The 13830-nt window shown below is 41.6% G+C and overlaps 1 protein-coding gene across 1 annotated transcript in view; it reads left to right on the top strand.

The window, feature by feature from the left end:
* The window catches only part of PARD6G (par-6 family cell polarity regulator gamma), a 70411-nt gene extending 56807 nt beyond the window's left edge, over positions 1-13604 (top strand). Inside the window, exon 3 of the mRNA XM_083449204.1 lies at positions 10889-13604. Within this exon, the coding sequence (XP_083305330.1) occupies positions 10889-11748 (860 nt within the window). The 3' untranslated portion in view covers positions 11749-13604. The remainder of the gene's footprint in view (positions 1-10888) is intronic.
* Positions 13605-13830: the final 226 nt, after the last annotated feature.

Raw genomic sequence — 13830 nt, 5'->3', positions numbered from 1 at the left:
ACTAAAGATATACTAACTATCTCAGGCCATTAAACCAGTTTTATAGCCTGGTTAGTACTAGCAGGGCTCACATCTGAACCAGGAAACAGATTTAACACGACACCATGGTTTAAACAACCCACCAATTTATCATAGCTAAAGAACGGTTGGTTCCAATTATTTTTTCTGCAGCACAATGAGTTCATGCACAGGATGGGAACAGCTATAAAAGCCAGTGAGTTCCAAAAAGAATGTTTCTGATGAATCCTCTTAATTTTTTGTTTTTTTAAAAGTGGTCTTTAGTGACCAAAGATTATTCCTAAACTGTTGCTGGCACAACCTTTTTCTGTTTCTTAAAACCCCCACAAAGGAGGAATTCTATGTGATCCCTATCTACCTGATTCCATTGTCTAGCTTCTCTTTACCTTAAGATGCTTCTTTAATTTTTAACCCCTGTCTTCTTCTTTGTAGCATAAGCATGTTGTTTCTTGACCTGCTCTCAGGGTCAGCTGAGAACAATGATTCTCTAGTCTCTTTTTATTGCAGCTTTAAAACAATATTTAAGTCTTCCTATTCTCCTTCGTCTCTCTCCCTTCCTTCCCACCTTGGGGGTGTTGTTTGAACTACCTTGCTCTGCTTTCGGTGGAGCAAAACACCATGGTAATTTCACAAAAAAAAACTATTTTAAATCCTGCTGTTCCTGTTGTGATTGTTGCTTTACGTAGGATTACAGTTCTAAAACTGGTTCTAAAATGATCCATTCCAGACTAGAATGTATTTGAGTTGTCTAATATATATAATAGATGTGTTGCCCTTGGAGAAGAGGATATTTCAGTTTAAACTGGTTATATTGTACATTCCAGACATTTTTGCTACAAGGATGGTTGTGCATTTTCCTCCTGCAGTGAAACTAACCCTTTATAGTGTTTCTCACAAAGATCCGACCTTCCTCAGCCTGGTGCTATCATGATGGCAACAACTGCTATCAGCCTCAGACATGCTGGGGAAGGCTGTCACAGTATTAAATACTGAATAAATCCTTTGTTTTTTTCTGGTGCTTCCAGATGTAAGCTTTTCTATATCTGAATATATTTCAATGGTTATGGCAAAATTCAAAACTTGGCTTAGCAATGGGTTTACTGTCTGCTATCTTTGGGCATTGTGCTGTAAGCTGATTGGCACAATTTAAAGGGAAACCGACCTACTGCTGAGTTCTGTTCTGGGAATGATGTGAATCTTACAGCATTCTGTATAGTAGAACACAGACATTAATTGACATTGCAAATTTTTTTATCAGTAGCCAAAATCAAGTAGGTCCAAGAAGTATTTTGCTCTAGGGTGCACTATCTCATTGATGGATAGCCTTGGCTGCTGTTTCATGAAACATTGGCTCATATCTCATTCCACTTTGGCTGCTGTTTTAAGGCAGTGGTCACCAACATTTTTGGGTCTCGGGGCACCTTTGGCATTTTGAGAAAGTGCCAAGGGCACCAGTCAGTAAATGACTGCTGCCGGGGGTGTGACCTAACACAAAAGACTGCTGCCTCTAAAAGAGCAGAAAAAGTTGAGTCAGGACCATAAAGTGGTTCAAATATATATATTTTTTTAGGGGGGTGTCTATTGCATTATTTTCATGAACAAAAACATGTTTCCTTGCCAGACACTGTTGAGTCTTTGTTGTTACATGTTGTAGATTAGAGGTAGAAAATAAAAGATAACTGAATCCAGGAATAATTTTGAATTGCTACAGCCAGCCAGACACAAATGATCACCTTTAAATCGTTAGCCTCGTCCTGTCTTTGTGCAATACTGTCCTGGCAGGTTGACAAGGATGGTGCCATGTGGGAATAATGCTTTGTGGACTGGACACTGTTGCTGCCAAGGTCTTGGTTCAGAACTTACCCAATTTTTAAAAGAGGGGAACTCTGCTTAGATCATGGAGGTGCAGCACAGGCAAGGTGGATGTCCCTCCTTCGGTGTTGACTTTGTGGCCCTTGTTTCTTTAAATGCTGTTAATTTCCTGTTCTCTCATTCTCTACACACACCCTGTCTTAAAGGCCCTAGGTTGCACCAGCCTTTTTTCCTAACAAGGCATGACTGTCTATGAGTCTCCTGTGGAACTCCTTGGTGCCACTCCTTGTTATGCCCTGCAGGGCTGCTCTGAAGTAATTCATGGCACTCCCACCAACCGGCCTCTGGAGTATCTCTGTGGCATGTGAACTGAGTGGCTGGGATCCGAAGCTGAGGTACACAAGCCGATGGAATGAATTCCTGTTCCATCTTGACACAGGCGGTTAAATAAGAGCCTCGGCCCGTGTGTCGGTTAGGAGCAAAGTGCTGTTCTTCCTTCTGGTGTACAGGTGGACGTGTTGGCCTGCCAGTTTGGAAAAGATCGTGATATCCTGGATTGCAACTGTGCAGAACTGATTAAAGAGAGTATGCAGCTGTGTTCTGACCCCGATTGGTGTTTATCTTGTGACTAACTTAAAATCTTATCCAGCAATGCTCCCAAAGGTCGGAACATGAAAGAGTGTTGAGGTTTCTTGTATCACGCACTCTTATTCGGATGCCTTTTTGTTTAGATTCACAGATGTGGAGTACCTTTCCACTGGTGATATTTGCCAGCTTATTGTCTAGGCTAGAAAACTCTCGGTGGCTGATTATGTTTTTCCTTTATGACCTGGAACAGCTACAGCACAGTATTCCAAAGCCGGTCAAAAAAATTCCCAGGGAATCCTTGCTCTTTGCTGCATTTTATTTGTTGAACACAGGGTTTCCCAAACTGGGGTCTGTAGCTGTTTTTGGACTACAACTCCCATCATCCCTGGGTACCAGGACTAGTGGTCAGGGATGATGTGAGTTGTAGTCCAAAAAATAGTTTGGAGACCCAAGTTTGGGAAACTCTGGTTTAATATCAAGTATACATCCCAAAGCATAAGCTTTAGATTTTCTTGTAACCACATTCCAGTTAAGCTCAAAGTGAGAAGCTGATTTCTTCAGGCTTTTTCTTTAAAAAAATATTGTTAATTTTAGCTTTTGCAGTGCAATTCTATGCACCTTTAGATAGACATTCCACTGTGTTCAGTGAGGCTGATTTCTAGGCAAGTGTGCTTAAGATTGCAGTTTTAAAGTATCTTTTATTGGGGGGGGGGGGGAGGAATTCTTTCTGCCACACATGCATCAATTCACTACCTAAATTTAAAAACTGTCACAATCTGCCAGTTGCTGGGAATCACAAATGGGGAGAGTGGTTTTGCCCTCAAGTTCTGCTTTCAGATTTACCACAGCCATCTGGCTGGCCACCAACAACAAGATGCTGGACTAGATGAGCCAATGGCCTGATCCAGCAAAGCTCTTCTTATGTGAAAGGTCACAGTTCCCTTTAACCGCCTAATGAATGTTGCATTGTAATGCTGGAATATGATACGCTGGAAACTAGAAATCATGTCCCTCCTTTTGGGTGCTGGAGAGAGACCTCATATTTTATTTCGGGCTGAAAGTCTATTACAGTCGTACCTTGGGTCCCGAACGCCCTGGTACTCGTCTGTTTTGGCTCCCAAACGCCACCAACATGGAAGTGAGTGTTCCAGGTTGCAAATGTTCTTTGGAACCTGAATGTGTGACGGGCCTTCCAATTGGCTGCAGGAGGTTCCTGCAGCCAACCAGAAGCTGTGCTTTGGTTTCCGAACGTTTTTGAAGTTGAACGGACTTCCGGAACGGATTCGGTTCAACTTGCAAAGTACGACTGTACTTGTAAGCGCTGGAGATTCATGAGAATTACTTTCCCACATATCTAGGCCAAGCCTGGGTAACTATCCCCCCCGCCCCCGGAGGTAATCTGAGTGTGAGGCTGCATAATAGGTGAGACCAGAGCCATAGGTAAATGGGACCATCCCATGCACAACTCTTTCTTGAGCACCTGTTTTATGCTCTTTTTACCGATAAGAAATAAGGCCAGGAACCAATTGAAATATGTGGGAGATTGCAGTCAAACATAACAATTCACGACTGCTAGTTAGCACACAAAGGGGTTAAGGACCACAGAGTTGTGCTGCTAGCTTCCGCTTTTTAATTTTGATTTTCCATCGTGTGTGCAAAATCCACCAAGCCCTGGAAATGCTTCTCTGCTTCAGTAGGAACAGGGCACACGATACTACACCAGTAACTCAGCCAGCTATTGGGGAGGCTTTGATACTTGGGTAATGCCAGGCTCTGGGAATTCAAGGAGAGCTGATTTGGAATGTCATGTGTCAGGCTTAACAGACTTGCAGAAAACCACTCGCAGCTGTTTGTTTGGAAGCTGCCTGGTGTCAACTGAGTTTACTAAACTGGATGTTTTCCTTTAACAGAGCTGTGGGATTCCCCAGCACAGCAGCCTGCTTATTTTGGATGTACTTTCACTAGGGAGATAGTGACAAATCTTCCAGAGAAGTGGGGGGCCACTCTCACTCCTTTTGTTTAACTGACAGGAAAAGGAAATAGTCATGAATGCATTCTCTCTGCCCCCCTCAGAAAGACAAAAACTAGAACTGCCTGCATGACAGCCTTCTGTGTCCCTGATAAGCACCTCCTGATTATTCTTTCTAGTAGCCAACACTTCGTACTGCAGAGGAAGATGTTAAGGGCTCCAGTCAAGGAAGCGCTACCTGTCTTGAACCCCAAAATATCAATGTGGCTATTCCTGCCCACCCTTAAATAGGCAGATATGGAAGAAAGACATTCAAAGTAGAAGCAGCTCCCTGCAATGCAGCTGGACTGTACAGGTGAAACTCGAAAAATTAGAATATCGTGGAAAAGTTCATTTATTTCAGTAATTCAACTTAAAAGGTGAAACTAATATGTGAGATAAGACTCATGACATGCAAAGCGAGATATGTCAAGCCTTTATTTGTTATAATTGTGATTGCTGAAATAAAAGAACTTTTCCACGATATTCTAATTTTTCGAGTTTCACCTGTATATGCTACAGTTGACAATGTTTTTATACATGGCAGTTCACTGTTGAGAGATGCTCATGGCACAGAATAGCTGCTATGCACTATCTGGTATCACTATCCACCATAATTGTGGACGAGTCTCTGAAATATTGTTTCCCTTCCACAAAATTCCAGGAAACTACAGATTAGGGACATGCTCCCCTCCCCCCATGAAAACCATAACTAGTGGATTATTCCCCTTGCATTGTTTCCATATATTGCTTTCCATTCCCACAAACCTTTTATCTCTAGTTCTGTATAATCCAACACCACAGATTTGAGACTGATGGCCCATGTGGATGAACACTTTTGAGGAATCAAGTGAAGGCAGTGAAAGGGAGAAGGGAAGTGTTGATGCCAATTGCCCCTTTACTGAAGCCCTTGCATTGAACTCCTTGTCTGGTCGCCAGTGCCAACCCAGGAATTCTCTTCAGGCGACTGAGCAAGCTGGCACACGGAGGGCAAAGCACTCTGCCTCTGTTGGCAGCCTGCTCAGCTTCTCTTCCTCTGCACCCATTCTGGAAAGGCAACAGACTGGCAAAGGAGACATGAGGGTCCCTTCTTCAGCAGCCTGCTGTGCTTTTAGCCTGCAAAAGAAAGTACCAGTCTGCTTTTCACTCATAAGAGCAGCAGTCTTATAAGTAAAATCTACATCCGTATCTATATGCTAGGTTTGATTTTTCTCTCTGACACATCCCCACCTCCCCTCAATCTTTATTTTTCCACATTCTCAGCTTAGTTCAGAAGTTGTTGTTTTTTTAATTGCAAAAAAAAAAAATGCCAGCAATTTACTGTGTATTTCTCCGAATACACACATTTTTGCAAGCAATTTTCTCAAATATGAGGCATTTTTGTTATTTTTTACTGATAAATTATTCCCCCCCCCCCCAACACAGTACACATTTTTCTGCAAAATACTTTCTCGAAGAACAGCACTGCAGTTTGGAAAAGTGCACATTTTGAAAGATAGCTGTGCCTCAGTTCATTTTGATTAGGTAATGAGAACCAAATCTACATTCTCCCCATCCCTTCCCTTAACAATTCCCAATACTGCACTGGAAAATCATAGAAGCTGAGCAATGACCCCTGGTGGTCACCAACTGGAGCTACAGAGAGCACGACTGGAATATCAGCGAATACTGTTTTTCTCAAATGTTTGGAAGTCTGAAATGCTGTCTGTGTATATAGAAAGGGATTAGGTTTAGCTTTCCTAATGCAATTTAGTTTAGCTTTCCTGATGCAATTAAAATAGCTCAAGTAAAAGTAAAAAAAATTACTTAGCATTCCTCTGTTTAAAAAAACCACCTGCTGGTTCTCATAGACCAGATGAGAGCCTATACATATCAAGGCGAGCAGTTGCTTTATTTTAGGTTAACCCATTATCACTTTTTGAGCTGTGAATTTGTGTGCTGAACTCAGGTTTTTGGCCTACTCTCATCAGCTGGATAACTCAGTTGCTGCTGACTTGATTTCATTGGTTGGTTGGTTGGTTGGTTGTGTGTGTGTGTGTGTGTGTGTGTGTGTATTTCAGCTTATTTACATTTAGTTCTTAATGCTTAGCCATATTGGAGGTCAAAAAGGTGGAAGAGGAAAAAGTAAGTAAGTTAAAGGAGCACCTCTTTCATTGGATGATCAGGGCAAAAGAGCCAAGAATTGGAATTCAAGATAGAATGAACAGAAGAGGGGACAGTTTCTGAGATAACCAGAACATCAGCGTCACTGTTTAACAAAATAATAATAATAATAATAATAATAATAATAATAATAATAAACCCTTAGTACAGTGCATGTGAAGAAAAAACCACAAGACTTTCTTGTGTACAAAATTTGATCTGCCAGGATTTTTTGTTTGAACTTGCAGCACAGATTCCCCTCCCCAGGGGTTAACTGGGTAGGATTGTAAAAACAGGTTACTTTAACCCCAAAAGCATAGCAGCCTTTCAAACAATAAACTCAGCCCAATTTACTTTAGCATTTGTTTGTTTCATTGCTGTGCTTGACTGCAGCACAAGTAGGTTTTGGTTGGGCATTGCATTGTGTTTTTCTTTCTTGCCTTATCCAACTTGCTCACTTGTATCTGAGTTGAGTAAAGGAAGCAGCCCAAGTCAGAGTTCACGATATATCTGTTTCCTTTTTGAATCCTTCTGTATCTCTGCGTGTTCCATCATTTTATAACAAACATTGGAGTAAGTTCCCCGGCCAGGATTTTATCACTTTCCGAAACCACTTGTGTATGTTTCTCTGTAGGACATGCCACGTGGTGCAGATTTTTAAGGCTTTAAAAATAAATAAATCACTGAAAAGTTGTCTTGGGTGATGAAGTGAAGGCTTAAAGCCCTCCCCAGTTTTAAGTTATCCTTCTGTTTACTTCTGCATTCAGTAATTCAGATTTTTTTTGGGTTGAGGGGCACCCCAAATGCTCTTAATGAGGAGTTGGCTTCCTTCCCAAAGTTGCCTGAAGTGCTGTTCTCCTTAGTGGAAGTAATTCTGTCTTTGATGTAGTTTCCAGAGCTGTCAACTAAAGTTGCACAGTTCCCAGAAGAAATAATACCCTAGGAGTGTATGCAGACTAGAAATGCAAACTCCAAAATGAATTCTTCCTATAGGAGTCTGGCAGTCTGGTTCTCTGTGGAATCTTGCTTGTTTACATAATCTTATCTGGCTACACTTTGGTATTTCATCTGGCAGGCAGTTCCTATAAAAAGCAGCTGTCCAAGCAATGGGAGTGGCGCTTCTGGTTATAGGGATTTTGTCTGGTGGTGATGGTTGTCTATAATACCTTGCTCAAAGTATACCTGTTTTCCTCCTAAGACCAGATGCTCCATATTTAACATTCATTTGTATAGGTTGCCCCTCATGACTTTTCTTAAAATGAAAAGACTACTTAGACTTAGGGGACTTTTAAGTTTAATATTGAAGGTATTCTTTACCTATGTACTGGATCTCCCCACCCCGAAATAGGGTTGGTTGGTTGGTTGGTTGGTTGGTTAATTAATTAATTAATTAATGAAATGCACACATGCATAATTGTATGTCATGACCAGAATATGTGAAGCTTTTAAAAAGAAGTAGCAAGAAGAAAAGGAAATCCCAGTTTGCTAGAAGGTGTCATCCTATTTTTCTAACACTCTGTGCTCAGGAAATCTTGGAAGGAACATTATCAGTCTTTGGGTTCCTCCAAACATTTGTTTGTGTGTGCTGTTTTAATGTGAAACTCTTAGAAAAGTCGCTTTCAGAAGAATGACTCAAAAGATAAGCAGAATGCAGCTGAGGAGGTTGAGTGAGTTAAAACAAATAGCTTTTTCTTTTCCAAACGCTGTAGAGATAAAACAGTAACTTGCATTGGCTATTCCGACCACACACAGGAGGCGGCACAGACGTGTCCCAACCTCATGGTTGCTTAACTGGAGCCATAAATCAAAGCAGCTTTGCAAGTAGTCATCAATTCATCAACTCCACCCACACAACCAGTTGCTATAACTTGTCCTGGCACTCATGGCTCATTTTTGGCATCAAGGAAACTAGGGAGCAGTAACAGGAAATGCCTGCCCATGCTGCCTTGTGCTTGACATACTTTTTGATGCCAGGCTCCTGGGGAGGGGGCCCCAGTTTTCTTAGCTCTGCCCTGGTTGAAAGACTTTGATTACTTTTTGCCTGCACGTCTAATAACATACTGTACCTTTTAGAAATTGAAAACACAAGTGGTGTCTTCCTGCTTAGCCTCATGCTTGCCCAATTTCCTGGGCTTTCCAGAACCGTATTTAAGACCGCGGAGTGTGTGAGCTATGCTGTAGAATTTTCGCCACCACTTTCCATTCTTGCTTAGCTCTGATTGAATTGTTTTAAATCATGGTTTCCTAAACCATGCTTACATAGTCCACAAGTCTTCTCCTGTTTGCATAACTCCCATTTTTCTTCTGAAGACCACCTTCCGATTAACTTGAGTGAAGGCAGAACTGGGTTCAGAGTGTCAGGGCAGGAGTCAGATGCAGGTCAGCATGAGAAACACAAGGCTCCGTTGTCAGTGAAGTTAACTCTTTATTCCAGGAAACGGCATACAACACTTCCCAGCATGCCTTGCCCCTGTGGAGCAGTTGCCAGGACTGAAGGTCCCTGCCTTCCACTCTTTCTAAGGCTCCTCCTCTCCCAGATATTTCCCAAGCAGTCTCAAACTGCACCTGCACACTTCTGGTCTCTGTTCAGCCTTCCTCATTATTCTGCATGTTCTTGGAGACCAAGGAGGAGGGGAGCTTGTCGCAGCAGGAGAGGGAGGCTCCCTAGATTCTTCAGCAGCCTCTTGCCCCGCCTCTCCTCTGCCTTAGCTTCAGATTCTGAACTGCTCTCTATCACTGGCTCTTCCCGCTCACTGACTGCTTCCTTTAACCTCTCCTCAGTGTCTCACTACCAATCCCCTGGCTCTGAGCCTTCTTCCTCTGGCATTTCACTTGGAGATTTCCCTGTTGGTGCCACCCACCACTCCCAAGTCCAGCCAGTCCCTGACACATAGTAGCCACACTGTTGCTTCTGATACCACCAACCTTGCCAATGAGCTGCTCTGGGGCATGATTGGTATAGTGTGGGTTCCAAGTAGCCTGGGTTTATTGATTCACTCTCCTACCCTGAACTAACAAACCACTGGGCACAGAAAAGTAGCCATTGCCATCCCCTGCTCCTGGTTCTATATACCTTTATCCCTTTCTGCAATTTCTGCCAATCCTCCTCCTAGGCGGCATGGGAAATAGGATATTTGCTTCCTTAAAGATGTGCTTGGCGAGATGCCCAGGTTGTCACCATTAGGTGTCTTTTCGAAGAGATATTTATGGGAGGAGAAATATCTCCCTTTGCCAGGAAAACCTGAGCTCCCACCAGTTCTTACTGATGGGATTTTGTAATCTGCCCATCACCAAATAGTCCCAGGGTAGAACATAAACAAGATAATTAGAACAGTGCAATAAAAACAAGCTCAAGTACACATGCTATTAAAATCTTTATTAAAATAAACAAAATCAAGCAACATATCAGGCTGTGAATAATCACAGCTAAATAGCTCATCGCACTCTCCAGCCCCTCCCAAAGGCCTGGCAATTGGTTTGCTCAGCATATATACCCAACTTAAATAGCTTTGGCATATTATATGGATGCGACTTTCTTCCTTATTTTTTTTTCATATAATGTATATTTGTATACTGTTGTATGTTGCTATGTTGCCTTAGGTCCACTTGAGAAAGAAGTCTGTAAAATATATTTAATAATAACAAATGTCCCTCCATGATGCGTCTGCAAAGTAACAGTGGTACCTCGGGTTACAGACGATTAGGTTACAGACTCTGCTAACCCAGAAATAGTACCTCGGGTTAAGAATTTTGCTTCAGGATGAGAACAGAAATTGTGCAGCGGCAGCAGCGGGAGGCCCTATTAGCTAAAGTGGTATCTCAGCTTAAGAACGGTTTCAGGTTAAGAACAGACCTCCAGAACGAATTAAGTTCTTAACCCGAGATACCACTGTATTCATCTCTCATCTGAGAAATCCTATTTAATTTTGGGAATTTCTGCCTGACAGATTTCTTCGTAGGTGTATTTGCAACATAACCTGATGTAAAAATTCATTAACTGTTCTTATCTACAGATAACACACAACAAGGGCTGCTTCTGCATTGCACAGCAGCAGCCCACGTTCTCCTCCAATCTCATAAAAACTCTTATAAATTATGGTTTGTTGCTAGCAACAGTTTATGCTGGCTGGGACTGATGGAAGTTGAAATCCCTGAAATGTTGGGTGGGGAGGAGAAAGATGTTCAAAGCAAGAACAGTTTGCAGCATGGGCAAATGACTACATTTTATAAATGCTGGAAATGAAATTCCATTGCTTGCTGGAAAGAGTTTATGGCTCAAGTGGCATGTGAAATTCAACTCTTCTTCTCCTCTCTTCTCAGATGAAGCAGATTACGGTAACTTTGGTTCAAACACCTTAACCAGGAAAAAGAAAGCTCTGGTGACCCTCCGGAATGACAACCTTCGCAGACGCCCCCACGTTAATATCAGCATGCCTCAGGATTTTAGACCCGTGTCTTCCATCATTGATGTAGACATCCTACCTGAAACTCATAGGAGAGTGAGATTGTATCGACATGGGTGTGAGAAGCCACTAGGGTTCTACATTCGTGATGGGACCAGTGTCAGAGTAACTCCTCATGGGCTGGAAAAGGTACCTGGCATTTTCATCTCTCGGATGGTTCCTGGTGGTTTAGCTGAGAGTACAGGCTTGTTGGCTGTCAACGATGAAGTCCTGGAAGTGAATGGCATAGAAGTGGCCGGGAAAACTCTTGATCAGGTAACGGACATGATGATCGCCAATAGCCATAATCTTATCATCACAGTCAAGCCAGCAAACCAAAGGAACAATATTATCAGAAGCAGTCGGATGTCTGGGAGTTCTGGCCAGTCTACAGACAGCACTGCAAGTCATCACAGTTTGCCTTCTTCTCATGTCCTGCAGAACTTCCACCCTGATGAAATGGAGAGTGACGAGGATGCTGACATTGTAATTGAGGGCTGTCTGGAGCCACAGCCCATTCCGAAATCGCACAGCCTTCCTTCTGGTAGCCTTTCCCGAATTAACGGCAGCAGTCTTAGCCAAAGACTACAGAGGGACCTGGTACTCAACAACAGCTTGGGACGAGAAAGCAACGGCAATATTCACAAAATTCTGAGTTCCTTAAAAACTGATCCTCGTCATAGCTTGGTTATTCCCAAAGGAGGCATTGAGGAGGACGGAACGGTGATCACACTTTAGTGGGTGCTTCCGTGTGTGTGTGTGTGTGTGTGTGTGTGTGTGTTTCTTGTCTGAAGTGCCAACTGGAACAAATCTATACACATCCCGAAGAGAGGGAATCTTAATTCTCTTAGACCTTCTGAGGTGTGACACCCGTGTTGCTTTCCGGACATGGTGGTATTCAGGATTATACATAAAAGTGCTGCCTATTGCAACCCATGAAAAATTGTAAATATGGTTTCTGCTCCTAGGGTCAGAATGAGGGAAAGTAAAGATTGCTGCATTTTTAAAAAGAATCCCATCTATGAAAGTATGTCTGCTGCATGTATGGATATACTCTGCAATATATACATGTAAATTGTATATATTTTGATGATTAATAACAACAGATACAGTAAACATGGAATGGGCATTCATAAATTAGTCTTTGAGGGGAAAACTACTATTAAGGATTGCATCCAACAGGGTTGCTCAGTCAGATTTCTGTCAGCCAAACAGGGAAATCCTTATTCCCACTTCCTCTGCAACGCCCCCCCCCCCAAAAAAAATCTGCTCTGGGGGGGTTCCTGAGTTTTCTGGAGCAGATTTAGGAAGGGGAAATAATAGCTGACCACTCCAGTATACTGACCAAAGCCTTACCATCAGCTGAATAGCACAATTGGATACAATGCAATGTGTTTAAATTTTGAAATTTTACTTTCTGCCATTATATACTGCTTCCTAGTTTGTTTACACAGAAAATTTACTTGTCTTGCCCCTAAATCTGGAAAGGGCTAACTGAACAACTTTCTATCCTGGAAATAGCGTTGAGGGAATGCTGCATTTGTTTTTTTTTTTTTATTTTTGGAACAAAACTTTGACCAAATGATTTTGTGTTTTATATGTATATTTTTAAAGTGGGATAGCATCACATTGTTGCCATAATTTCTTTTTGATCAGCACCACCTGCTGGTGACTTGTAGTACTGTTGGAATAAACTGTCTTCATATGATGTGAAAAAACAACAACAGGCAGCATGGAGGTTGGTTTAATTGATGCACCATCAGGATATGTGTTCTCTTTTTAATGCTAAAATATTTATTAGACAAATACTCAAATTTTAGTGACTGTTGGTTTCACTTTTTTATATTGATAACAGTACTGAATTTGCAAATAAATAATAAGATTGCTTTGGACTGCATTCTCTGTCACCACAAGAAACTCATCTAAGGCTGTAATCCTAACTCCACTTATCTGGGAGTAAGCCCCACTGAATTTAATGGGACTTGCTTCTGAAAAGATTTGGTTAGGATTGCAGCCTAAATTTGTCTTACTGTTTAGAATTAACTTGAATCCAGAGTCTTTAATAATGAAAGCTGGTTCCTCTTGGTACATACTGATTTCCTAAGCTAGAGTGTTATTTTATTTTATTGTCCCTGGAGTCTAAAATGCTACAATTCAACAGCATATCAAGTGTTCCAAGTAAAGACTATCTTAGATTGTTGGGATCATGATTAGTTATAAAGCAAATCAATAATAGGCTACTCCAAAAGAAACGGTTTTGCTCCCAGCTCTGTTTTTCTGTTCTATAAAATGCCACAAGCTGTTACAATGTTTAGTAGAAAAAAAGGTTGACTATATTATGAAGTGTCTAGGAAAAAATATAATTGTGTTACAATGTATTTTTCTACTTTTAGCTTTGTCATTTTCTTTGTTTTTTACTGTGTAGTTTTGTGTATTAAAGCGTTTCTAAACAAATGAAAATTCTTTATATAAATTATATCCCACACCATCCACACCCTTATTTTGTACTATAAAGGGCTCAAAACACTTTGGGGTTGTTTAATAAAAAAGCCTTTTATTGTTCTGCTTGGAATAAAATTATGTACAAGCTTCAATATTTCTTAACTGGAAAATGCAACCATCACCCCAAACCCAGGTCCTGGGCACCAAAGCCATCTAACTAAAAATACATTTGGTGCTTCAGAAGAAGCAGGAGGTGGGAATGTGTTGCCATCTATGTTGTTGGGACTCAACGCCCATCATCCCTGGCCAATTGCTGTGCTGACTGAGGCTGATGGGAGATGGGAGTCTAGTAACATCAGGAGGGCAACAATTTCCTCA

This window comes from Podarcis tiliguerta (genome assembly GCF_965153285.1).
Source record: "Podarcis tiliguerta genome assembly, chromosome: 7".
In the NCBI taxonomy this organism is placed as follows: domain Eukaryota; kingdom Metazoa; phylum Chordata; class Lepidosauria; order Squamata; family Lacertidae; genus Podarcis; species Podarcis tiliguerta.
The sequence above is the reverse complement of the archived record's forward strand: the minus strand, read 5'-3'. Positions and strand labels throughout refer to the sequence as shown.